The sequence below is a fragment of the Manis pentadactyla genome, chromosome 10, assembly GCF_030020395.1.
Source record: "Manis pentadactyla isolate mManPen7 chromosome 10, mManPen7.hap1, whole genome shotgun sequence".
NCBI lineage: Eukaryota > Metazoa > Chordata > Mammalia > Pholidota > Manidae > Manis > Manis pentadactyla.
In genome coordinates this window covers 379162-405568 of record NC_080028.1, presented here as the reverse complement: position 1 = coordinate 405568, position 26407 = coordinate 379162, and the positions used below count along the sequence as shown (strand labels likewise).

The window sequence follows — 26407 nt, the reverse complement described above, 5'->3', positions numbered from 1 at the left end:
AGTGAGTGTCACGCCCCACCCCCACCCTGCCAAGACCGGGCCGGGCCAAGGCAGGCCTGCGGGGGGAAAAAAGTTCCCAGGACGGAGGTCATCAGGCCCCACGTAACGCATGAACCCGCTCACCCAGCCCCCTGCCACCCACGTCCTGGAGTGCCCTCACTCCCAGGGACCCCTCCCAGTCCTCCAACACACGACCCTCATCTGACCCAGGACAGCAGCGCTGTAGCCACGCCCACCCTGTCCGTCTGCGCCCAGGGGTGCGTGAGGACTGCACTGCCTCCCTTCGTGACCTGCCTGAGCTCCTCACAGCACACCCTCAGGAGACCTGCCCAGGGTGCCTGGGTGGCGATTCTTCTCCGGCTGTGCCAGCCCAAGACCACCCCAAGGCCTGGGGGGTTGGGGGGTTGGTACCTAGGCACCAGGCAAGGCTGGATGAAGCCACCCCCAGGATAGTGGACTTCCTGACACATCAGCCCCTACCCGTGGGCTGGCTCTGGACAGAGTGGCTGAGGAGACGCAGGCACGTGGCATATCGTGAGCTCTTTATAGACTCTGGTTCCAGGAACGGGCTGCCTGCGGCTGGCTGGGCAGGGGTGGACTATTTACAGGCCCATGCCAGGCTGTACCATGGCCACCTGCTGCCCTCAGCCAGAGTCCTGTAGAGCCGCGAGTGGAACAGGCGGGGGCTGTACACACACATCTGGGGGTGGGGCCTCAATACTGTGAGGGCGGGGTCTGTAAACATGGCTGGGGCCCTGCCCACCCCTGGTGGTCTGGATTGGGCTGGGCACGAGGCGCCCGAGTGGCCGGGCTCAGGCGTCCGACAGGCAGCCCTGGATCTGGTCCACCCACTGCTGGGCTGATGGCACGTCCTGGGCACAGAAGTTGTAAACACGACGCGTGGTCTTCACCTAGGGACGGCGGGTTGCTGAATCCACGGCCCCCCCTCCATGGAGCCCCCACCCAGCCATCTCCTGTGCCCCAGCCCCAGCTCACGTCAAAGAAGGCCTTCTCATCCACAGTTTTGGGGGCACCCATGGTGGGGGTGCCTGGCGCCACAGTCTCCACCTCGGCCAGGTCGATGACACCCTTGCACTCGGTGTCCACGCGGTGGTCGTAGTAGCGCAGCTACGGGGGAGCAGGGCGTCAGAGTAGGGCCCCTGCTCCCCCGGGCCCCCGCATGCTGCCCACTCACCTGGTGCTTGGTCTTGTCCAGCACGAACCAGCGGGCCTTCCAGGGCTTCATGAAGGCCCCCTTCTTGTACAGGGTGCCCTCGTAGGACCTACAGGGCCAGGGCCACGCCATCCATCAGGGCCTGGCGAAGTCATGCCCCGGCAGTTGCCCCCACCACCAGCCCCACCCTGGCAGCAAGACCAAGGCTCCTGCTTCCAAACTGACCCAAGGCTGGAGCTCTGGCCAGGGACCACAGAGAGAGCCTGGGGCTGTCCCTGGAAAGGAGATGGAGAAGGGACCCCAGCCCTCACATGACAAGACACCACGGAAGGTCCCAAACCAGTCTCAGGGTATGAGGGCAGGTGCCCCCTGACGAGGACATATGGCAGGCAGGCCCAGGGAGGTGCCTGTGGCAATGTGGCCCCTCCAGGCCTGGAGGGTGGGAGGCAGCCTGCCAGGCCTGGACTCAGGGGGAACCTGCATCAACCTCACCTGGCACCTGCCTGCCCTCACAAATACCCCATGATCCCTGCCCCTCTGCAGACACATGGCCTGGCTGTGGTCACTGGTCCTGCATCCCAAACACCTTCCAAGCCAACCTGATGCTCCTCAGCAGCTGGCAGCTTATACTCAGGCCACCACCCTGCCTTCCCTAAGAAACTCCCACAAATCCTCCCACTGAGACAATCACAAGCTGCCCAGAGGCACCTGGCCCCATCTGAGACCCGTCCAAGACTCCAGGCCCCCAGCTCAGAGAGGTGCTCCAGGGGAGTCCCACACCTGTTCTCACTCTCGGCAGTCTGGAACTGGCTGTACAAGGTGCTCGTGCTGCGGCGTGCGGCCTGGCGGGAGCCAGATGCGGTTGAGCCGCTGCTCTGGTCACTGTCCAAGCTGAGGCTCAGGGTGGAGCCCACAGGCCCCTCCTGCAGGTACACACCCAGCGAGCGGCGGTGGTGTGGCACGCTGGACACCAGCAGGGAGCTGGGGGTGCCCTGGGGGCAGGAGGGTGGGCCTGTGTCAGGGCCAGGCAGCCTCCCCCTGCTGGCAGCTTCCCCCCACCCACACACACCCCACCTACCCCACTCACACGTCCCTCTGGCCGGCCTTCCAGGCGCTGTGCAGCCTTCACCCGATCCCAGGCATCCTTCCAGCGCTCGGGAGGGCGGCCCAGCTCCGTCTCCAGCCGCTGCAGCTCCTGGGGGAGAATCATGTCAACTACAAGGTCACTCAGAGGTTAACATCCAGGTGGAACGTGGAAAAACAAAGGGTGGAAAACGCAGGCAAGGGAGACGATGCACACGAGGTGCAGGCGGTGGTGAGGCAGTGGGCTGGAGGTGACAGTGGGAGATTCTGTGAAACAGATGAGAGGTGACAGAAGGCATAACCAGGGAACAGCACAGACCCCAACAGGACAAGCAGACACTCAGCCCCAGGAGTGGCGGGAAAGCTGCTGGGAAGCAAGCCCCCGGCCAGCCCCCAGGAAAGACATGCTCCCTGCAAAGCACAGGTGGACTCCGCTTCCAGCCACAGGGAGTCGGTCAGTCCTGGACTAGCCCTCCTGCCACGAGCAGCTGTGAAACTGGACGGCGGCAGGAAGCTGCTTCTCGCAGGGGTTGGACAGCCAGCAAGTGAGGTTCCCTGGGACAGGGCCACACCAAGGAGCCCCACGCTCCCCAGCTTTTTGCCTGGTCAGAGTTGGGGGGAATGGAGCCAAAGAGCACTGGGTCTTGTAAACCGAGGCGGCTCTGAGATGGGCTGCACGGGGCTGCTGGTGCACATGGAAGAGAGAGCAACACAGGGCAGGAGCTCTGGAGGCCTCTCTGAGTCTTTGACCAAATTAACTGCCACGTGGGGGGAAAGGTCTCCCAAGTCCTGGCAGAGAGCAGCTACTGAGCAGCTATGAGCTAAAACCAAACCCTGAATGTATACAACGGGGAAGATGTAGAATTCCAAGCAGCCAGAATGGAGATGCACACCACACCCAACATGTCTTGGGAGAAGGCACCTCTAGACCTGGAAGGAGGGCTTCTCCAAAGCCCTTAACAAAAGCTTAGAAGCAACCCTTGAAAAGGTCAAGCTGACCCACAAGCTCATTACTGCCTCCAAGAATAAAACCCAAAACTCTTTCAAGACAACACAATCTTGACTCTCAATAATGCAGAATCCATAATTATACTTAGAAAAAATTTATTAGACAAGAAAACAGGAAAATGAAATCCATACTTAGGGGTAAGGTTAAAGAGAATCAGAACTGAAATAGGTATTGAGATTAGCAAACAGACTCAACAAAAGTTTTTATAAAAAGATGGACATAATGGTTGAGCAAATTGGGAATCTCTACAGAGAATGAAAACTACATGTAAAAAGGAACGAAATGGAAATTCTAAAGCCAAAAAACATCATTTAAAATGAAAACTTCATCAGATAGGCTTAGAGCATATTAAAATAAGAAAGAGAAGAGCAGGGAACTTGACAATAGTGTAATGGGAATCGTCCAGATGAACTGCAGGGGACAGATGGCGAGAAGAAAACAAACAGGGCCTTAGTGACCTGAGGACAATAAAGTCACAGAAGGAAGGAGGGAGAGACAGCAGAGAAACCTTTCAAAGAGTCAAAGAAACAATGGCCTATCATTTGAAAATGTACAGAATTTCTGCTCCTTTGAAAGTGACAAAAATAGCTACAACGGCATAACTGTAGCTTAGGTAGGTATGAATACATGGCTGCACATTATCGTCAACACATACAGCATTTCTGTGAAATGATCTGGATTCTCTTACCACAAAGTCACAGTGTGAAACCGGGTTTGGCAAGAAGGGCTCCCACAGCAGAACTCACAGCCTTTCTCCCCTTCTTTAAGCAATTTGGTGTTCAATCTTCACTATAAAACCCATTAATAATTTGAGCTTTAAAAAAACCCGGTGGTATATAGCAACCTTTTTAGATTTTTTCCTCAGATTTGTTCATGGAGATGTAATTCTATCAAAACACCTTATTTTGCCTTACAGATACTTGTGGCATGGACACTGCTGCATTTAGAAACTTGGTACGATTTGTATCGTGTACCAAACTGATTTAAAGTAAATCTGCATGTTTACTGAATGGGGAAAAAAAAAGGCCTAAAATGTATTAAATTTGATGAAAACTATCATCCCACAGATTTAAGAAACCTAAAGAGCTCTGAGCAGAATAAACTCAAAGAAAAACCACATTATGGTCAAACTGAGGAAACCAAAGATGTAGAGGAAATCTTAAAGGTGGTCAGAGGTGAAAAGGGCGACACTGCATACAGTTTACGAGGATAAGAATGAGCATCAACTTTTAATCAGAAACAGTGCGAGCCAGGGAACAATGAAGCAACACCTTTAAACTGCTGAGTATGAATCGCTGTCAATTCTACGTAGAATTCTACGTCCAACAAGAACACCCTTTATAAAGGCTTAATGGAGATGTTTTAGATGTTTTCAGGTCAGCAAAAGCTGAGGAATGGGTCTCACCTCTTTGTGTTGTTCTCCCACGGTCTGCATCAGAGGCCACAGCCCTGGCTGCTGGGCCACCTGGGGCATCTGGCCGCTGGAGTGCAGCCCTCTATGCCACCCTGGCTCCCACCCCCTACCCCTGGGGCCCTCTCCTCCCTCTCCCAGGAGCACTACACAAGGAGTTCTTCTGGCTGAAGGGAAATGATCCCTTAGCAGACCTGCCCTTAAGGGGTGAATACTGGACATGGAAAATACAGGCGGCTTTTTCATTTCCTATTAAAAAAAAAAATGGACCATTTAAGACAAACATGGAGTCGACAGAGGCCTAAGGGACAGAGAGGGCGGGGTGCTGTGTGGGTCCCTGCAGGGAGTGTATCTCACACATCCATGAAGACCGCACAGAGGTACCGATCAGAAGCCAGGTAAAGTAGATACTGTGGAATTCTAAAAGAAACTCAACTGCTAGGGGAAAAAAATAGAATAAAGGAAGAAAGGAGAAAAAATAAGACAAAAAACTAACAGCAAAACCTCAACCCAACTATATCAATAAGTGTAAGCTGACTGAAAACTCCTATAAAAGAAACTGCCAGAATGGATAAAAAGACTCGAAACCTCATGCTGAGATGCTGAGTAGAGACTCACCTTAAATGTACAGACAGACCAGTCGGAAGTGAAGGCACAGAGAATGCTGCACAGACGCCAAGAGGCCCAGTTCACATTAGACTCCAAGACGACAAGTCGCCACAGGTAAAGGGACTCCCGTCTGCTCTGTGCTTGTGGGTCACCTTCATCCAAAGAACCATGCCCCTGTGCTCCCCCAAGCCCCTGGGTGGCAGGCCTTCAGGCAAGGCCCAGTGTGGGTCAAGGTACATCACTTGTTTGTACCTCAGCAGCACCCTGAGAAGCAGGAACCAGCACCCCACTGTCCCCACAAGGAACAGCAGCTCTAGGACCCTTAAGATTCCCCCCAAAGCCACACAGCCAGGGGATGCAGGGACGGGGGCCTACAATACCAGGCACCTGTCTCACCTCTTTGTGTTGTTCTCCCATGGTCTGCATCAGAGGCCACAGCCCTGGCTGCTGGGCCACCTGGGGCATCTGGCCACTGGAGTGCAGCCCTCTATGCCACCCCGGCTCCCACCCCCCACCCCTGGGGCCCTCCTCCCTCTCCCAGTCTCCACCCTGCTGGGTCCTGACTCCTGAGGCCAAGCAGACATGCCCACCAAGGATGGCAAAGGGAGAGGGAGGACCCAAACATGAAGCCCCAGGCTTCCGGGCCCACAGGTGCATCTCACTCTGAAGGGCACACGAGGCAGAACCCAGGAGAGCCGCTGCTCACGTGAGGTGGGTGGGGCAGGCTGGACCCGGACCACCACAAACCTCGGTGTGGCTGACAGCCAGGTACAGCCTGGTGGGGTGGGTGGAGGCGGCAGCGTGGCAGAGGCGAGGAATGGTCCCTAGGGAAAACTGTCTTCCCTTTGGGCCAGCCCCACAGGTGGCCAGGGAAAGCACGTGTACCCAGAGCAGAGAGCCGTGTCCTGAGAACATGTCTGAGAGCTGGGGGCTCATACAACAGCCTCTGGACATTACTGCCTGCAGACACACAGCCAGTGCCCTTCAGGGTCGCGGGGCCCACACACACCCCCACCCGCGGCGTCGGAGGGGGAGCTGCGCATACCTCCAGCAGGCGTGAGATGGCATCGGGCTGGGCCCGGGGGCGGCTGTCGTAGCACGGCCACACCACCCGGCGCCTGCTCTGGGGAGCGCCCCCATCAGGCCGTTCCTCCTCTGGGGGCTCAGGTGGCCCCTGGGCTAGCTCCCAGTCATAAGGGGGGCCCTCAGACAGCGTCTCCTCAGTGTAGAAGTCCCACACCTTCAGGTTGGACACGTTGCTGTAGGGCCGCAGGACCTGGGGGGTGGGGGACCTCGCATGAGCCGCTGGGCCAGGAGAAGCCTGCCTGCCCCAACCAGACCCTGGCTCACCTCAGCGTCCTCGGGCGCATACATGTAGTTGTAGAACATGGGTGTCCTCTTACACAGCCGGTCCACATACTCCCACACAGACCTGCACGCCTGCGGGCCCCTGCGCTCTCCCTTCTCCTCATACAATAGCCCTGCAAGGGGCAGCACTGAGCCCCAGCCCAAGGCCACCCACTCCGACCCCCATCCCTGACCGCCCATACCCAGCTCTATGCGCTCGTAATCCGAGTCGAGCAGAAAGGTCCGGAAGCGGCGGGATGCATGGTGGTAGCCAAGGAACTTGAGGTAGAACTGGCTGAACTCGAACTCCATGGGAAACTGCAGGTGGACCTGTGTAGGTTCAGTGTTCAGGATTCAGGGGCCAGGGGCCAGAAGGCTTTAGGGACCCACCTGGTCACCTGCTCACCTGGTACACACAGTCCAGGAACTGTAGGAAGACGGGCGTGAAGCCACTGCTCTGCCCAGCCAGGGTGTGGGCGCCACGGTGGCTGAATCGGTGGCCGAAGGACAGCCACTCCTTCTCCACCAGCAGACGGAAACCCTCCAGGGTGCGGTAGAAGGGGTCCGAGAGCAGCTGCACAAGGGACACCACCTGCCGGTACTGCCAGCCCGTCAGGGGGGCGCCCAGGACACCTGGCCCCCCCGGCCCGCAGCCCTCCCCGTACCTGGGTGGTGATGTCCCAGCCGTCCTCCAGGCTCACCAGGACAGAGGAGCCCGAGGCCAGGAGCTCCACCACCAGCACCGAGACCTGCAGCAGCTTGTGGATCTGGGGAACCAGCTGCCCCTGAGCACCTCCTGGAGCCGGCACCCCAGCACCCAGCCAGGCCCTGAGACCCAGGTATGCAGCCGACACACGACCCACCCCGGCATGGTCTTCCCAATCTCCCGACCCTCCAGGACCGGAGAGTCCCCCGGTCCTTGAAATGCCCAGCCCCACCCTGGCAGGAAGCAGATGCCCCAGTAGCCAGGCCTGGCGTCCCCTCAACTGCCCAGAGCCACCAGTAGCCAGTGGCAGCCACACGCTTGCAAGATCCAACACAGCCAGACAGGCCACCCAAGACCCTATACATTTGACCTGGGGGGAAGGGGCTCAGGACATAGGGGGTGCCCTGATGGCCCCTCCCTGCCTCTTCACCCACCCCCAGCTGGCCTGACCACGTGGGGACAGGGTCAGTGCAGAGACCTGGACCAGCCACTCTGAGTCCTCCAGCGAGCGCAGGAAGGAGGCCGGGCCGGGCTCAGCCGTGGGACAGCCAGGGACGCACGCCTTCAGCAGCTTCTTGAAGCTGGCCTTCACCTGCCGGGCCTCAAACACCTCTATGGGCACCAGCTCCCACTGCTGCAGGGGGTCTGGCCGCACGCCCTGGGGGATGCCACCATGGTCAGACACACCCAGGGCCAGGCCCCTCCTGCCCTGTGCCCCCACCCTAGTTACCTTGAGCTGGGCTTTGTCCCCAATGATGTAGAGCGCTGCACGCTGGGGCCGAAGAAAGCCTGGGTCGGGGGGGGTCCCATTGGCCTGGGGGGCACCCAGCATGTCTCTGCTTGCTAGCCGGGAGCCAACATCAGTGCTGAGCCCACTGCTGCGTCCACTGGCGCGGACACTGCCCCATTTACCTGCACAGAAAACACCACGTGAGTGCCTGAGCAGGGCTGGGGTACCACTTACCTGGGGCTGAGCACCAGGGGCAGGGCTGGGAAGGTTGGTGGGACCCCGGAGGGGGCCTGTGCCTGCATTAGTGCTGGGGCTGGGGCGGGAATCCGGCATCAGGCTGTTAGTGCGTGCTCAGGGCTGTGGGGAGGGCTGGGTGATGCTGGCTGTGACAAGGGGCCGTTAGTGCCAGGTGTGGGGGGACGTTAGTGCCCACAACTACTCAGTGACATGGGGCCATCAGCACCAGGTGTGGGGGAGCCGGCCTGCACGGCCAGTACGGTACCTCGGGGCGCAGTCCGTCTGGAGGCCGAGGCCGCCATGGGGTTGGACAGCGTGGTGACCCTGGCTCGGGGGCTGGGCACTGGGGGGCACAGCAGAGAGAAGGCTCAGGCCTGGCCACAGGCCCGAGGGGGTGCCCAGCATTGGGGGGCCTGTGGCCCAAAGGCAATAGGTGTAGGACTGGGTTCCCACCAAGTTCCCCAGAGACCCTGGTGACAGCGGGGGTCAGCACCAAGTCTCTCTGGGCCACCAGGGGCAGGCCAGGGAACAGAGGGCCCAGCCGCACACAGGCAGGACCACAGGAGAGGAGGAATCCTGGGAAGTCCTTCCAAAGTCTTCTCCTTGGCCTGCCCCTGTGCCCTTGGCCCCCAAAGCACCGCCCAGAGCGGCTCACGGCACGTGGCCACAGGTAGCCTCTGCCAACCACACAGCTACAGGAGGGTCCCCTGAGACACAGCCCAGAGAAAAGGAGCTCAGAGCCTGGAGCTCCTGGCCCAAGACGATACAGAGCCATTCAGCTGAGGCACAGGCAGGCCTGGTCCTCAGGGGTAGTGCCGGGCCATGCGGTACTGTCTGCCTGCCAGGGCCAGGCCCAAGGCTCACAGGCTGGGACAGCCCAGCCTGGAGGCACAGGGAGCCTGAGGGTGGAAGCTCCACAGGGGTCTCTGGGCTCCAGACCCTTTGCCCAGCCCTGTGGGGCTCACCTGCCTCCACAGAGGCGGCAGCAGGGCACTGTTCTGGGCCTGGCACAGCAGTCACCACAGATAAGCGCAGTGCCTGCCCACCATACTGTCACTCACTGCAAGGACACAGCATGTCCATGTCATGTGGACAGAACCTGGACTGGAACTGGGTACAGCTGAGGTGAGCTGAGCCTCCAGACACCCCTGGGCAATCCATGCCCTGAACTTGCAGGAGACAAGGAGGCAGCACCAATGGGCTTTGGGAATAAAGATGCCCAAAAACATTAGGGGCAGATACAGGCACTGGGGAACCAAAGATCCTGCAGGGAGGGCAGCACACAGAACTCTGGAGGGGGCGGAAGGCGGGAAGACAGTCAGCCTGCTTAACGACAGGCTTTGTTGTCTAGAAAACCAAAAGCCACCAGAGCAAGGGGCCAGGTCTGCAGCTGCCCAGGACGGCACTGCAGGGAGCAGCCGTGAGGGCAGATGCCCCGCCCTTGGTCCCCGTGCCCAAGGGAAAGCAGAGCCCTGTTGAGCATGAGCAGAGGTCTGTGGGGCACCAGGGCCCATGCGAGGCCCCTCCTCAGGCCTTGCCAGGGAGGGATGAAGACTCCTGTGGACTCAGGAGCCACTGCAGCCAGAGCTGCTGGGAGGCGCCGAGGAACAGGCGGCCTGCTTGGGCCAGGGCGGGGGCCGCTGGCCGTGGGGGATGGCAGATCTGGGTGGTCAGCTCACTCACAGGCCTCAGCTGGGGAGGGCACGGTTTCAGGGATGAGACCCAGGCCCCACACCCACCCGTGCAGCCCAGTGCGAGGGAGCTGAGGCAGGTGAGCGTGGGTGTGGGCAAAGGGACCAGTGTGACACCTGTACCAGCCAGAGTGTGGAGAGGGTCTCAGAAAGGGGCCTCCCAGCTGGATGCTGTGACCACAGCTGCTGAGTACAGGCCAGGACTCTGGGTGGGGCAGATGGGCCAGCATCTGGGCCACTGGCCAGGCTTCCCAGGCCCCTGCTTCCAGTGGGGAAGTGAGACCTCCAAGCAGACAAATGCTGCCGGATACCAGGCCCTGAGCCCAGAGAACCAACATGGGCAGGACGGTAGCTGGAGTCACAGGTCCGAGGACCAAGCCTCGAGGAGCCCTGGCATCTATCAGCCTGGCCAAGAGTCTAAGAGCCAGACAGGGCCAGAGCACCAGCGAGAATCCAGGCAGGACTGACGGGGTCAGACAGGGACACAGGAGGGGGAATGGATCAGCTGGGGTAAGGCAGGGAGACAGGATGAAACCAGGAACGAGGCAGTGGGTCAGGCTGGGAAGATGGGAGGGGCGGGGATGGATGGGCCAGACGGAAGCAAAGTGCAGGCAGGAGTGGGCAGGCAAGGCACAGAGGCAGCTGCCCAGGAGGAGACCCCTGGAGGCCAACACAGCCTCTTCTCACATGCCCTCTGGGCCCTCGCAAATCTGGAAGCCTCTCCCATAGTGAGCACACGCACAGATCACCTCCCCAACCTGGGATCCTGGAGTCACCCAGACCACCCACCTCCAGGGCATGCCAGTGGTGAGGGGCAAGGCTTGCTAATGGCCTCTGGTCTGGTGCCCCTCTGCGAGCTGGGATAACAGGACCCCACCCTGAAGGATGGCCAGAAAGGTGCAGGTGCATGGGCAGATCCCAAGGCTCTGGCAGCCAGGGCAGCAGGTCCAGCAAGTACAGAGGCCCATGTGAGGACAGGGACAGACACCCAGGGCAGAGAGGCCAACGGGTCAGAGGCCAGGCAGTAAGATGGCCAGGACGGGGTAGGCCATGGTGGTTGTGGGGCTGTGTTCAGTGCCTCAGAGGCCCAAGGCTGTGGGCAGGAAAGACATGGCAGCCAAGGAGCTCAGGGAGGCAGTAGGAGAGGACTGGTGAGGGCTGGGCCTCGGGACTTACCTGGTCTCACGCTGGGCCCTCCCCTCAACCTGCACCCAACATTCTGCCCCCCACTTGCCAGCCCTCCATGATGCTCTCACACCCCCAAATGTCCTCCCGCCCTGCAGTGCCCCTCACCATGGCTGCCCATGTGGGCCAAAGAGAAGCCGCTGAGGGTGTTCCGACCTGCAGCATCTGCATAGCGGGGCATGGCGCTGACCACAGCCTGCAGGTACTTCTCCTGCTCCAAGCTGCTGGAGTCCGCCTGGGACTGGCCTGGGGGAGAAGGCAGAGCTTGAGCCAGTGGCAGGGAGGCAGACATGGCAGGGGGGCAGAGACAGTACCTGGAGAAGGCGCGTTTTGGGCCTTGAAGAGGCCGACGACACCCTTGCCGTGCAGGCCCCCTGAGCGCAGCAGCACAGCCTTGGAGCGCCCACTGCGCCAGCAGACCACGGGGAAGCGGTTCTGGCGGTAGCAACGGGAGACGCGCTGCAGGGCGTTGTCCTGGACACTCTGGGGGACGATCAGCAGCCCAGGGTAGCTGCGAGGGTGGATGTTTGAGGGGGAGGGGACGTGCAGGGCACAGGGAGCGCCCCCACGTGCTCACAGGCCCAGCCTCCCAGAGCCCACCCCTGCTCATGCTGGTGGCCAGGCTGCCCTCACCCTCCCAGTTCCTGCCAACCAGCTTGAGCTCACCTGCGGCAGATGGCGTACATGCGGTTGACCGGGGAGACGCGGAAGGGCTCAGACTTGGCGCGACTCAGACTGCTGCTCAGCGTGCCCAGGCCCAGGCGCTGGTAGTCCCGGCAGCATGCCCGTTCCACCAGGCCGCTCATGGTCATGCGGTCCGAGGGCTTCAGGGCCGAGGAAGGGGTCAGCGTGCTGGGCTCCAGCTCCTCCGAAACTGAGGCAGGCCAGACACACAGGGTCATCGCCTACAGACCACTCAGACCCATGCACTGCACACAGACCTCCACCCAAACCACCCAGGGCTTCATGCACCCCCACCTGAGATCTCATCTTCCTGGTCCTCAGAGGGCAGCTGGCCCCGGTGCTCCCAGCTCGGGGGATTGTACTTCTTCCGAGTGACATACTGGCGCCCAATGGTCTTCTTGGCGTTTTTCACGAGGTTCCGAGACAGAGTCCTGCCGGGAGGTAGGTGCGGGGTCAGCTGAGAAGAGCGTGGGCCCTGCACACAGTTCTGGGCAGCGCAGTGGGGGCCGAGGGCCCTGGTCCACACCTAAGGGAGGGACCCTTGTCCTTGGCAGTGCGGGGCGGCCGGCCAACTGTGTGGGTGGAGCCCAGGGTGAAGGCGAAGGTGCCCCTGAGGTCTGGCGGGTAGCGCAACTTCTGCAGCTGCTTCCGGAAGAGCTCAGCGCTGTCAGACCCCACCTCCTCGTCGAAGGCCATCTTCAGCAGCTGCGCCAGACACAGAACGTCAGAGATCCCTGGGCGCTGGCAGCCTATGGGATGCCCCGTGCCGTGTCCCCAGAGCTGAGGCATAACTAACAGGATGGAGGCAGGCACGCTGTGGGGTTCTCCATGGAGCCATCACACCCAGGGCTGGTGGGGTGTGTCCTGCTACAGGGGCATCGGGAGCACAGTGGGCACATGGATGGAGCTGCCCGCCCCACTGCATGTGCCCGTGAGGCCGAGGAACTCAGTCTGTTTACGTTTGGGTTGTGCTGGGCTCACACAACAGTCCAGACATGGACTGGGCTGGGGCTCCACAAAGGAACGGGAAAGCCCCGAAGGCCACACGTCACAGGCAGGTGACCCACAGCTCAAGCACCATGCCTACCCCGGAAACTCACAGATGCCCCAGGGAGACCCAGCCTGATGTGGCCTGTAAACACAGGGTGGGGGCCTGGATGCCTGCAGCGCCCATCCCCACCAACCTGGAATGTGCAGGAGCGTAGCTGCAGCCCGTCCTGTAGGAGTTGGTCTGCAGGGGTCTGGACGCTGACTCGCTTCTCCTTGGTGAGTGCAGCCACAGGGAAGGAGCGGACCACCACCTGTTCCCCCACTTACAGCAGGCCAGGCACAGAGTTAGGGGAAGGAGGGGAGGGTCAAAGAAAACCAGGGTACCAGAGCCACAGGTGCAGGGAGAGACAGGAAGAGCCCAACTCGCCCTGAGGACCCAGGCAGAGGGCAGGGGAGGGAGGGTAGGACAGGAGGGTCCAAGGGCTCACCCAGCGGGTCGGTGGGCATCCCCGTGAAGATGACCCGGTAGGTGGTGAGGAAGATGGCGCCCTCAGCTGGCAGCAGTGCGGGCCCCCCACCGCTACCGCCTGCGCCCCCCTCACGTCCATCCGGCAGCAGGCAGACACGCAGGCCATCCAGCACACACTCCTCGCCAGGCAGAAGGCGTGGCCGCAGCAGCTTGGGCTGCTCAGGGACAGAAGCGGCCTCAGGACACAGCCCAGGCCCTGGTGCCCACAGCCCGGCCATCCTGCTCACCTTCTGGATGGGAGGCAGCCTTCTGCTCTCTCGGTGTACGGCCTCCAGGGTCTCAACGTGCATCTGGACGATGTCTGGGAGAGAGCAGTTCTCATGGCCTGGGCACTGACCCGCCGGGCAGGGCAGTGTTCACACACCCGGCCCCTATACCTGGCACCATGACGTGCAGCCCCTTGAGGTGGTCGCTGGTGACCCCACTCTCTGTGCAGACCTTGTCCACGAAGCGGTTGATGAAGCGGACCACGGCACCGGCCACATCACTGGTCTCCGAGTCTTCAAAACCACTTTCTGTGTCATAGCTCTCCGCCACGCTGCCCGCCATGCTGGGCCGGGAAGGGGGCACAGTGGGCACAGGCCCGCTTCCCCTACCCCCCAGGCCATCCCACCCTCCAAGGCCCACGGCCTGCCCACCTGCTGGTGACCAGGCTGTTGCTGGCGCTCTCCAGGTCACCCAGCCCCGCGCGCTCCCGCAGCAGCCGGCTTCTGCTGCTGTCCAGGGGCAGCAGCAAGTAGCTCATGCGGCTGGCGTAGTGGATGGCCTGGCTGAACACTGTGCTCTCCTCCTTCTGCACCAGCTCCTGCTGCTTCTCACGGCTCAGGGTTGGCCACAGGCGCTGCTGCTCAGATGCCACGTCCAGGGCAGAGCGCTCGTCCTGTGCAGGCGCCTCCCCTCCCTGCCGTGAGGCCACAGGTGAGCCGGGGCCATGCCAGTCCCTGTCCTCCTGGGCCCAGGGTGTCCCCGCACACCTGCAAGGGGTCTTGGTCCTCGGCAGGCTCCAGGTAGAGGGCCCGGATGTGGGTCTGAACGTCTGCGTAGAACATAGCCTCCCAGAACTGCGGTGTGCTCCACACCACGTGCTCCTGCACGCAGCTGTATGCAAACTGCGTCACCCCCGGGCTCAGCTTCTGCAGAAGCCAGGTGGGGGTCACCAGGTGTGGCAGAGGGCTGGGGGAGGGTCCCAGGCTACCCCAGCACTCACCCGGCAGAAGGCTGTGGCCAGGGGCAGCAGAGCAGCCGCAATGCCGTGCTCGTCCAGGGAGGTGCAGTCCTAAGGCAGAGCCGTGAGCCCGTCGGGGCCTCCTGGGCCCGTCATGCCCCACCTGGTATTGCCGCCGGAGAGGAGCCTCCCACCATCACCCACGAGCTGTCTGCACCAGCTCCGGCAAGGGACACCCCCACCATGCCATAGACCAGGCTCTCCCAGTTGTCAAAGGTGCTGGGAGGCGCCCCTGTGTGGGTGGACTAGGGAGCCCCTGCCCACCCTGACCCCCGCCACACACACCTGCAGGCAGCAGTTCATCATGCGGACGACAAAGTCGAACTGCCGGTGGTCCAGGACTGCCCGATTCTGCTGCACATGCAGGTGCAGCTCCTGGGCGAGGCAGCGGCGGGCCGCTCGCCCCTTCAGAGCCCTCAGCACAGCTGGGAGCAGCTGGGGGCAGGGAGAAACAGGGCGGAGGGCTCAGGCCTGCGTGCAGGCCACGTGACCTGCCTGGAGTAGCAGGAGGGAGGCGCAGGGAAGGCCCCAGCTCACAGCCAGTGGGGACACAGGGATGCTGGAGCCCAGGCTCTAAGCACTCAGGGAAGGGGAACCCAGACTCCAGGGCTTTACTGCCCTGCAGAAGCTGCCACCGCTGGCAGACACAGCCCTCCACTCACGTGAACACTCACAGAGACAGACACCGCACGCTCACAAGCCAGCGTGCAGACGTGCTCTGGGACAAGGCCCCACGGCCCTGAGCTCCAGCACCCGCTGGCTCAAGGCTGCAGCCCCTTGGCCAGCCAGGGCCAGGGTCCAGAAAACGCAAATCTAACGCAGAGCCGGCAGCTGGCTCGGTGCCCAGCAGGCCACACGTCTGTTCTGCTGTTCACTGTGAAACAGCTGGGGGGCCCATGGGCCCCTGTCAGGGGTGGTGGAAGAACTGGGTGCCTCACAGGGGCCCACACAGCCGGAAAATGCAACAGACCCCATGGTACTAGTGAGTACCACATGGCAAGACTCTAAGCGGTTTCTAGTTTCTATGAATTAAAGAAATCACACACATGGGCCTGCACGTGTTTCTGTGAAGGATGAAGGAGAAACTTAGAAAAAACCCTCACAGTGTTGTGACGTCTAAAAGTTGAAGTAAATACACGTCATTGAGCCTCCCCAGCAGGCCCTGCCTGGCTGTGCTGAGCAGGGGACCCGAGACCCGGCATCCGCCTGCCCTTCCTGCCAGCCCACCTCCCTCCAGCTGCTGGCAGAGGAACAAGGCCAGGGCTCCTCCGAGGAGGCTCCCCTGCACCAGAGCTGTGCCTGGCCACCCTCACCTTCTTGGCTTCGAGCATCTTCCCCTCGAACACATAGGAGATGCAGTTTCGAACCACCTCCAGCCGGCGTGCACTGTTGCCATGGAGCCCACTGCTCCGCTCCAGGATAGCAGCTGGGGAGCGGACAGCATCAACGCCTCTGACCTCGTGCCCACCCCGAGCCGCACCCGGGGCCCTCCCTCCCTGTCACGCACTCATGGGGGGCCCCGAGGGCACGCTGGTCCTCCTCTCGGCCTTCACCGTGGGGGGCGCGCCCTGCATCTTGGCTGTGGCCTGGTCCACGATCCACTGCACCATGCTCTCGTCCAGCCGGGGAAATGGCCGGGATGCCTGCTGCAGGTGACTGGCCTCCCCTGGCCTCTGGACCTTATGCATGGACACGGCAGGGTATGGGTTCTCCTGGGGGGACACAGGCAGGCGTGGACTGGTGGCATGGCACAGTGACCTCAGTAGGTCAGCCCACCCACTCGCGTTCCCTGCCATACGTTCTTATAGAGCTGTTCCGCCAATTCCTTGACATGACGCAGGACTCGCTGGGGGTGGTTCTCTTCTGCCCGCATCCGTGTTACCTCGTGGGCCACCAGCTAGAGGAGGAGGCAGGGTCAGATGGGCTGGCCAGGACAGAGAGAGGGTGGCAGGGGTTCCTCCCAACTGGGGGGTGTGCACCTCATCAAACAGGTCCGTGGGGCGGTAGGGGACTCCACGCTCCGACACAAAGCCTGCAAAGGCCATGCCCTCCAGCACCTTCATCAGGAAGTCGTCCTCCACCAGCCCGCGCTGGCCCAGGAAGGCTGCCTGGGGCATACCAGGAGGTCAGCCCCCCTGGCTCTGTCCCACCTGCCTGCCTCCAGCCAGCCCCGCCGGGCAGCCTACCTTGTGGAAGCGGATGACGAGCTCAGGGTGGACACGGACCATGTGCAGACACCAGCGGTAGCCCTGCAGGAGCTGAGCAAAGAGCCGCAGGAAGACGGCGCGCAGTTCCTTGTCCTGGGCACGGCAATGCAGGTGAGTGCCAGGCCCTACAGACAGCCTTCCACCCAACCTGCCCGTCCACATCCTGCCAGGCCTCCTGGGCACTTGGCCCGCTCCTGCACCCCTACTCTCTTCCTCCAAATAAAGCCACAACAGCCCCCTAAGACTCAGTGCTAACCACCCACCCTGCACAGGACCCCCCCGAGGCTTGCACACCCTCCACAGCCCCCGGGACCAGCCCAGAAGGGGCAGCCTCACAGCGTGCCTGGCACTGCTAGCTGGCCATCAGACCAGAGGAGAGGGCACAGGGCTGGTGGGGGCGGCAAGTCCCCTGCACCAGAGCTGCCATGAGCCCCACCTGTATATTCAGTGAGGAAGTGGGCATTGTGGGTGGTGGGAAGGCAAGATCTGCCAACTCCAGCTCTGGATCCAGGACCTGCAGGGGCAGAGGGAGCAGGGGCGGTGGCATACCAGCCCGGGTCTGGGGTCCCCTTGCTGCCAAGTGACCCTGCCTGGCTCTCCCCGAGGCCTCACCATGCTCAGAACGCTGTGTGTCTGACTCTGCAGCGGCTCTGGCAGGGGTGGAATGTGCACACATTCAGGGATGGTCACCGTCCCTCCATCAAGATCAGCAACAATCACATCCAGCTGGGGGCCGAGGGAACGCACAGTCAGGGATGTACAGGCCAGAGAGCAGGGCCTGGAGCAGCAAGGAGCACACAGCGGGGCCCTCACCAGCTCCTGGGTCTCTGCCTGGAAAGCAGCGTTGACGCCGATGATGAAGGGCGTGGGAGTGCTGAGGACCTCCAGGAGCTGCGCCGGCAGGATGGGCACGTAGGTGAAGCTGCAACAGGCCTGGACTCAGCACGGCAAGCCCCACGAGGACAAGGTAGGCAGGGGGCCCGGGGGCAGTGGGGCCAGGAGGGGCACCTGTATCTGAGAGGGAAGAGCAGGGCCAAGAGTCCTCGGCAAGCGTCGGAGAGCCTCTGGTAGCTGCGAGACAGGAAGAGCACCTTGTGCTCCGTGAGGGCGGCACAGAACAGAGACAGCACGTTGGTGATGCCTACAGGGGGAGGACAGGCTTGGAGGCACCTGCCTGAGACAGGCAGGACCTTGACCTCTGACCACCAGCCCCTGGGGACAGGAGAGGGAGGGCTGTGCAGGGGCTGATGACAGGCTCACCTAGCTGTCGGAAGAGCAGGGCCACACTGCAGCGGCTGACAGGCAGCGAGTCAGCCAGCGGGGTCTGAATGACCTGCCGGTCACCAGCCCCCAGCGAGATGGTTCTCTGTGGAAAGAGAGACACCAGTGCTCACTGCGCCAGCCAGCCCCGCAGCAGCCCATAGCTCCATGGCCTCAGAAGGCCTGGTGGACTGACAGACCCCCAGATGGGCTGTCCAGGACAGGCGGCACCCCAAGGGATCAGGCATGCCTGGCCTCTGCCGGCCTGAGCAGTGCTGCAGAGAAAGCTCAGGGCCTCTGACCTGGGGCAGGGGCGGGGCCTAGGTGGGCAGAAGAAACAAAGAATCCGTACCACTCCGTCCTCAACAGAGTCCAGCTGCACAGGACAGACGGGCAGAGAGACACGGTTAGACACACCCACACGTGGGGGCACGGGCCAGGGGCAGACAGACAAGCTGACACCAACATCCAGAAATAGGCACATCCAATGACCAAACGGACAGAGAAACTGAAGGAAGGCAGGTACAGAGCCAGGCAAGACCCAGGAGACACAGGGGAGCAGGCAGGGCCAGGAAGGGTGACAGGTGTGTCTGTAGCACCAGACGCAGGAGAGTTTGGGGCCTGAGGCCATGCTCAGGCCAGACCAGACCCTGCCCCACAGCCTCACACCGGGGGGGCGTGTGGCTGCAGATGCACAGCACCTACCCCCAGACCCACCTGCGAGCCCCCAGCCAGGGGGATGATGCATGTAAGCAGGTTCCCAATGACGTTCTCCAGGCCCACGCTCAGGCCCTCCACATGGATGGTGTAGATGAGACCCAGGCTGTTCTGCAAGGACCGCACATGGGCTTGGTGACAGCCAGCAGGAGGAGCCCACATCCTGCCTCATGGCCTGGCTGCCCACCTCACCCTGAACACCTCCACGTGGTCCAGTCGAGACACCAGCACCAGTGTCTTTGGTGCAAACAGTCGGCCAGACGGATGAGGCACCGAGGGGGACAGTCGCAGAGGACCCCCCTCGTCCACTTCCTCCTCCCTCTCGGCAGCGTCCTCGGCGCAGGCCGCTTCCTGTGGACAGAAGCCCCATTCGCCCGGCACTCAGGCACATCCCACCAGCCCAGGAGGACGTGGCTGACTTGGACAGGACCTCTCTTGGGACCCCAGCCTCGCGGGGCTGGGGCCCAGACCAGCATAGCTGGGGAGACGCAAGAGGGTCAGCCATGACCAGAGGCTCAGCCCCGGGCAAGCTGTATCCCAGGACAGGACCTCTCTTGGGACCCCAGCCTCGCGGGGCTGGGGCCCAGACCAGCATAGCTGGGGAGACGCAAGAGGGTCAGCCATGACCAGAGGCTCAGCCCCGGGCAAGCTGTATCCCAAGCCTCCCAGCTGACCTGTGTGGGGTCTGCCGGCTCCCAGAAGGTCAAGCAGGCGCAGTAGTGCCTCTCGGAGTTGATGTCAGTGAGAACAGCAACAAAGAAGGTTGGTGGGTTCCTCTCAGGACACAGCTGCCACCCACTGGGCTGGCAAAACTGCAGGGAAGGAGGGGTCCAGGGTCAGTGGCAGCTCCCTGTGGCCCTGCCCTTGAGCTCCTGCACAGCAGGCAGCACCTTGCCCTATGACCTGGGCTGTGCCTCACCTCCTGGGCCTCAGCACCCCCGTGAAAGGGAGTGACCACCTCGGCCTCACTGTGTGGGGCAAGGGCCCTGTGACACAGGACATGGTCCTCACTGTGACATGGGCACCAAGCACCCTGCCAGACAAGCGAGACACCCCTTCCCCCACCTCAGCTCAGGGATCTCACACCCAGTGGGGGCCGGGCACCATAGAGGTGCCTCAGTCCTGGAGGACCAAGTACCAGCTCCTGCTGGGCCCCCACAAAGCACCCCCAACTCACCAGCTCGATGCCCTGGGGGAACGGGTTGTCCTCCCAGTCCTTCTCTGGGAAGCGCTGCAGGATCTGGCCCTGGCCTTCCCCACTCCCTGAGGACGGGAGCAGATGGTCAGGGTACCTACCACCTCCCACACCTGCACCCAGCTGGCCTCAAAGGTCTCAGATGGATACATCACACCCACCCTAGCCTCATCTGGCACCAAGCCTCGTTTCCCTAAGAACAGTCCTGCGAGGAGGGGTCGTGAGACAGCCCCAGACCCCAGGGACCCTGGAGAGCACAGAGAAGAGCCCCTTTGGCTTGGCCTGGCACCAAGAGCAAGGAAACCCCAGCCCAGGGCCCTCCCTGCTCCCACCCCGCCCCACGGTGGGAACGCCCCAGCCAGAACCCACCTCCAGCCTGCAGCGTAGCCAGCTAGCACGGGCCCCTCCACTGGGAGCGAGTGGCTCTGCACCGCGCCCCACAGCCACCCCAGCTCGGGCACTCGGCCCAACCGCCCAGCCTGGTAGCCGGTGAGCCCCACCAGCACAGTGGGCACCACACTCAGTGCCTGGCCCAGCACAGGGCCCAGAATGTAGCCAGCAGGACCCAGAGATGGGTGGCAGCGGGCAGGATGGGTAGGGGCCTCGTTTCAGGACACCCACTGAAGGAGTGGGCCCGAGTGCTGGGGACCAGTAACTCTGAGAAGTAGGGAAGGGGGTGGGCTCCCTGCAGGCCGCTGTGCACACAGCCCCTGACCAGGACTGCCAAGAGCAGCACTGGGTTCACTGGGCCAGGGACGGGCGCTGGAGTGTGGAGGGCGGGAGGTTCATGTCCCTGCACATGCTCCGGGCACACTGCATCCCCACCGGCTAGCCCCCAGTGTGTGTTCCCTCCACTCCTTGGAACCCATCACACCGAGTCCCCTCTGGCCCCCTTCCCTACCCCACTGGGGCACTGCTCCCATTCCACACGGGCAGGGCCTCTGACTCACCCCTACAGAGGCAAACCAGGACCGTGCTGGGGCCCCAGTCACCTTGCAGGGCCTGTGCAGCAAGGACACGGGTCCCTGCTCTTCCTCTAGCTGCCACCCAGCACAGCAGCAGGGCGAGGCAGGCAAGACAAAAGCCTCCCCACCCTTACCTCCCAAGCCAGACCCAGGTCCCCAGGCACAGATGTGCCCACCTTCTGCTCAGACCAGCCTCAGCACTGCCGCCCACACCCCCACACACGGCAGGAAAGCAGGGCAGACAGGGAAGGGGAGTGCACGCAGCAAGAACCCCTTGGAGGGCCTGCCCCAAAGCCCAGCAGGCCACTGTGCAGCCTCCGAGGGTCTGCCAGACACAGCCCCGCATCCAGCACAGCTGGGCCATCGTGACCTGAACCAGCCCAGAAGCTTTAGACAGAGCTGGGGCCCAGACACAGGCCTGGACCCATGGGCACTGGCAAACACCCCAGCAGCCTGACAACACCCGGTCCCCAGGCCCCCTGAAGGCAGAGCAGTGGGGCTGCGGTCTCAGGAGACCACCCACCCTCCTGACCCATGAGGAAGGCAAGGAGGTCAGAGCAGCAGGCAGGTCGCTGGCAGCTGCTGTGGTGGGGAGGGGGTGGGCGGGGGGCATGACTCTGACTCATAAAACCTCAGCTTCCTGCTCCCCTCCTCCGCCCACCACGGACACCCTGAGGAGAGGCGGCAGACGGGGGAAAGAGAGACAGGTGTCTGCTGCTAAAAGGGCTGCTACACTTGAGCAACCACATAGCCCACCAAGACCACCCCCCAGGGTCTCCTGCACAGGCCTGGCTGGCGAACCCTGAGCAGTGGGTCTGCCCCCAAGGGCTGATGTGTGGGCAGCCCCAAACAACCATGTGGGCCCAAGCCTGGCTGGCACCCAGGGCTCACCCAGTTCTTGCCACGAGGCAGCAAGTGGAGGAAGGAAGAGGGGTGTGTACGGATGGGGACAGCAGCCTCTGCCCCACAGCCTCCCTCCCAAGGCTGGGCAGGCAGACTGACTGGACACTGTCCACCACCCACCTTGTGAAACAACTCCCACCTGCAGGGCTCCACCCTCCGAGGAACCAACTGGAGACTTGCCTCGGGCTGTTCCAACTGCCTGCACGGACAGGTGGCCGGGCAGGGTGAGCGAGCACCCCCCCATCTTTACCGGGGCCATGACAGCCCAGGACTTGGCCTGCAAGTCTCAGCCCAGCGAGGTCCCTCCCTCCAGGCAGCTCTCTGCACTGTGCCCGAGACTGGGGCCTGCGGTGGGACCCCCAGAACCATCCTCCACTTTCCTAGTGTACCTGTTGGCTGCTGAGCCAGACAGGAGCTCTGTGAGCAGGCAGCACCTCCATGTCCCTTTCTGCACCCGGGCCTAGCATGCCCGTGGCCTAACTGGGACTTGTGGAATCCATACAGATGGCTACACGACCACCCTCCCACACCCAAGCCCGCTCCCACCCCAAAGCAAACAGGTTCCTCAGGAGAAGTGCACCAGGACACAGCAGGCCCCTTGGAGGGCACCCCCAGGAGCCCTGACTTCTGGTCTCTCCCTTACCCTTCTCTGAGACCCTAGCCCACATCTCAGCTCTGTGCCAGGGACCACACTGCAGTCTGGCTGCTGGCCTGCATCCTGGCAGAGGGGGAGCACTGCCACTCTCCCAGTGCCCCCCACCCACTTGAGACCTTGTGGCTGCGGAGGTGTCCTGCAGCAGCTGAGCTCCTTGCTCCACCAGAGCTGCCCCCACCCTCAGTGAAAGGACTAGTCCACCCAGCACAGCTGTGTGCCACAGGGCGGGCCTCTGGGGGGCCTAGGAGGAAGAACACCAAGGTCCCCTGAGACACAGATGGGGACAAGAACTTCCTCTTGCAGCCACATCCCTAGAGCCAGCCCCATGTGGGCTGCAGGCCTGAACACCGGTCGGGAGAACACAGAGCATGCGCTCTGTCATCTGCTGGCAGCGCCTGTCACCAGCGCCAGGCTCCGACGCTGGGGGGCCACCCCAGGACAGCATGAAGAGGCAAGGGAGGACAGCAGCCTCCTCTTCCCATCCCCTGCCCCTGGCACTGATCCTGGACTAGCTCAGCTATAGGCAGAGGCTGAAGGAAGGCGCCCTCCTGCTGCTCCAGCCACCCAGACCTCCACACTCAAGACTCCAGGAGATCCCTGCCAGCCATGGCAGCAGGAGATGTGCAGAGGGGCCACAGCCTCCTCAGTAGGCTTCCCCAACTTCCCCAGTCAGACCAGACCGGCTCTGACCAAAGGCCTTGGCCCCTCAGCTGCAGGGCGGGGGCTGGTAGTCACCTGAGGCCACCCCAAACAGCCCCGACCTGCTCCAGAGGGAGGGCAGGAACATGGGCGGGGGAGCAGATGGGGCCCAGGAATGCAGCTGGCTCAGCACAGTCAGGACTCGAGGAAGCCCTGGGATGGAAGGTCTTCTCAGATGCTTCATGGGGTGGACAGGAGGCTGCCCCCAGCACCAGAACATATCCAGCCCCTCGCCCCCAGCAGACACTCACATGGCCACCTGTCAGGTTAAGTGTCTCTCCTGCTCCCAAAGACACACCCCAGCACTGGCCACATGGTGTTAAGTCAGCTGACTAGGGTCGGGGCCCCTGGGGCCAGTGGCTGGACACAGGTGGTCTGTCTGGCCCCTGTGATGTCCTCAGAGCCAGGGTGAAGGTCTTTGGTGAAGCAGCTCCCCCAAATCACCAGGGAGGAGCCCGCACTCTCTGAGATGAAAATAGGGGTCCGGTCCAGCCCTGTCCCCACCCTCCTGCATGGAGAGGTCTGCCAGGTGGTAACCCTGACACCAGGATGCTCCCTCGGGCGGGACTCCTGTACCCAGGCCCTGCATCCAGAAGCTCCAGACAGGACGTCCAGATCCAGGCCGAGGACGAGACTTTCACCACTCCCACCCCTCCACTGATCCCAGCAGACCCGGCACCACTGCCCTGATGTCCTAGGCCTGAGGGCACACAGGGGCCCTCCACCTCCCAGAGGCGCCCACTGAGTCTGTGCCTACAGTGTCAACACCTGCCGCTTGTCATGGGCGAGACACCACCATTTCCCGGACCTACTGTGTGAGTGGCGTCACACGTGTCTCCCCTCATGCTCACAGCAGCCTGGAAAGTCTGGTGGCTCATCACATCTCCAGGTGAGGACACTGTGGTGCTGAGCCAAAAGACTAGCCCAAGGCCACAGCTACTAGGTGGCAAAGCAGGGACCTGTGGCCCCAAGGTTCTCCTCTGCTTCAGGCTTCCCCACACAGCCTGGCTCTGCCCTCAGCCCCATGGCCAGGGTCCCAGCCTTCGGGCTTGTTCCTCACAGGGATGGACAAGTCCTGCCGAGAGAGGCCCTGAGGCTGGATGACCAGCTCCAACCCCAGAATGCAGGGTTCCATGGTCCCCCATCACTTTTGCAGTGGACAGCCTCGAAATCACTCCTTCCTGCCACTCAGAGTGAGCAGGCCCTGGGGGCTCCAGCCTTCTCCCCTGTCCGGCCCAAAGGCCACACACACCAGGGGTGTCCCCCTGCCTGTCATAGCCAGCTGGTCACGGAGCCCTCCCAGTCTCCTCTGGCCACCCCAACTGCCCACCCCTGCTGCCACAGCGGTCAGCACGTCTCCCCTTGGCCTCTGCCTGTGGCCTCCGCCTCCCTGGACCCTTCCCACATCACCCTTGTCATCTGCACACCAGCTCTGCTCCTGCAGCCCCTGCACTGGCCCCTGGCCTGGGGCCCCTCACACCGGGGCTGCCGCTCACCGGCTTTGTTTCCCTGGATCCCGTTGGCTGCTCCCCTCAGAGAACAGGCATGGCCTCCTCACACCCTCCACACGTGGCTCGGCACAGACAGCCCCCTGCTAGGACCTGCACTGCACGGGCAGCAAGCCTGGCTCCTGCAGACTGGGGGGCCTGGGGGAAGAAGACGGCAAGGTCCCTGCCCCCGAAACTCCCTCCGCGGAGGGAGGGACACGCGGACAAATGGCAGCTGAAGAGGGGCAAGTGCCAAGCGAGAGGGTGCTGAGGGAGACAGTCTGGACGGTGACACGGCAGCTACGCCGACAGGAAGCAGAACAGACCGCGGGCGGGACCCCACCGCACATCAGACTCAAGGTTCAGACCTGGCCTGCCCACACAGCCATCCCCACCTCCCCCAATGACACACACTGCCCCGCACTGGGCAGGCGGGATCTGAGCACACGGGCCAGCTCCGGTGGGCCACCCACTGTCGGGGCTCAGACCAGGCACTTGACCTCTGTCCTGGCACTGCTCCACAGACGGGGGAAGTAGCAGGGAAACCTCGGCGGGCTGCCGGGAGGAAGCAGCGGGATCACGCACACAAAGGGTTGTGCGGGGCCTGGCACACCGAGCACGCTGCCCAGAGCCGCGCTTCCCGCGGCGGCTGCTGATGTCACGGACAGGCTGCTTCCTGCGACCGCCCGGGCTGAAGAGCTCTCGACGCCGACCTCCCGGACTCGGGCGCCAGTGCCCCACTCGGCGCTTGGGCTGCGGGCCTGAGGACGGCAGGCCTTACGCCAGGAGTGCCCTTCTCTCCGCCCCACTTTGCCCCCGAAGCCCTCTCAGAGACCTCTTGGCGAGGCAGCCCCGGACCCCCACGCCCTCTTCTGCGTCCCACCAAGCCGCCTGGACCGGAGGCCCCGCACAGGGCCTGAGTCTTCAGACCGCGGGCACCGGGGGTCAGGAGGGGGGCTGCAAGAGGACAGTCCTCTCCCCGCGGAGGCAGAGCCACCCGGCAGCCGACCAAGGTGGACAAAGCCCACTCCACCCACGGGGAGCCGGAGGCCGGGCCACCCCGGGGCTCTCCCACCTCCCAGGCCGACGCCGACGTGCTGCCGACCGGGTTCTGCCCTGAGCGGGGTGGGCAGGCTCGGCCCGCCCTGTCACCACTGGGTCCACCTCGGGGAGGCCGCCGCTCCCCACGCCGGGCCAGGGCCCGGACCCAGGCAGGTGCCCTGGACGACGCTCGCTCTGGCCCCGCCGGCCCTGGCCCCCGCCCCGACCCTCAGCGTCAGCTCGCGGCCCCGGTCCCCGGTCCTCCGCCCTCAGCGCTCGGCCGCGGGCTCGGCACTCACCTCGCGGGTGCGGCCCGAACGCCACCAGCACGAAGTAGTCCGCGAGCCGCGCCATGGCGAGGGGCGCGGGCGGGCTCCGCGGCTCCGGGACGCGAGGGCGGCGCGCTCATGGCCCGGCCCCGGCCCCGGCCAGCGCTGCCCGGCCTCCCTGGGCCCGCTCCACCGCGACGGCCAGGGCTCCCGGCGCCATCTTCCCAGCCAGCCGGCCCGCCCGGCCGCACCGTGCGCCTGCGCGGCTCGCCCCGCCTCCCGTGGGCGGGGCCCGGGCGGCGCGCCCCGATTGGCGCAACCGGCGCGGGCTAGGGGTGGGTGGGGCCGGTAACGGCGGCTCGCTCGGGCCTGCGGCCGGTGCGTGGGGTCCCTGTCGGG

At 63.0% G+C, this 26407-nt stretch overlaps 1 protein-coding gene across 9 annotated transcripts; it reads right to left on the bottom strand.

Moving 5' to 3' along the window:
• Positions 1-521: 521 nt before the first annotated feature.
• SBF1 (SET binding factor 1) lies at positions 522-26257 on the bottom strand. Of its 9 annotated transcripts, none has more exons than XM_057508375.1 (41): positions 26039-26255; positions 19972-20057; positions 19469-19606; positions 18987-19145; positions 18795-18905; positions 18078-18183; positions 17826-17958; positions 17631-17739; positions 17430-17543; positions 17254-17331; positions 16797-16910; positions 16590-16718; positions 16409-16507; positions 16118-16322; positions 15924-16036; positions 14896-15045; positions 14593-14661; positions 14360-14518; positions 14024-14286; positions 13763-13935; positions 13613-13686; positions 13345-13540; positions 13051-13178; positions 12393-12571; positions 12161-12297; positions 11849-12056; positions 11497-11693; positions 11291-11428; positions 8572-8649; positions 8070-8251; positions 7818-7997; positions 7299-7400; positions 7040-7234; positions 6837-6963; positions 6637-6767; positions 6332-6562; positions 2253-2369; positions 1955-2097; positions 1196-1283; positions 997-1128; positions 522-911 (listed from the first exon to the last, which is right to left on the bottom strand). In XM_057508375.1, exons 1-41 carry the CDS (start codon positions 26091-26093, stop codon positions 813-815), a joined length of 5625 nt encoding a protein of 1874 aa, XP_057364358.1. In that variant the 5' UTR covers positions 26094-26255; the 3' UTR covers positions 522-812. The 9 variants fall into 9 exon arrangements, with proteins under 9 accessions (XP_057364358.1, XP_057364360.1, XP_036762568.2 ...); XM_057508377.1 differs by having other exon boundaries at positions 2262-2369; XM_036906673.2 differs by having other exon boundaries at positions 1955-2166; positions 26039-26254.
• Between the last annotated feature and the right edge of the window lie 150 nt (positions 26258-26407).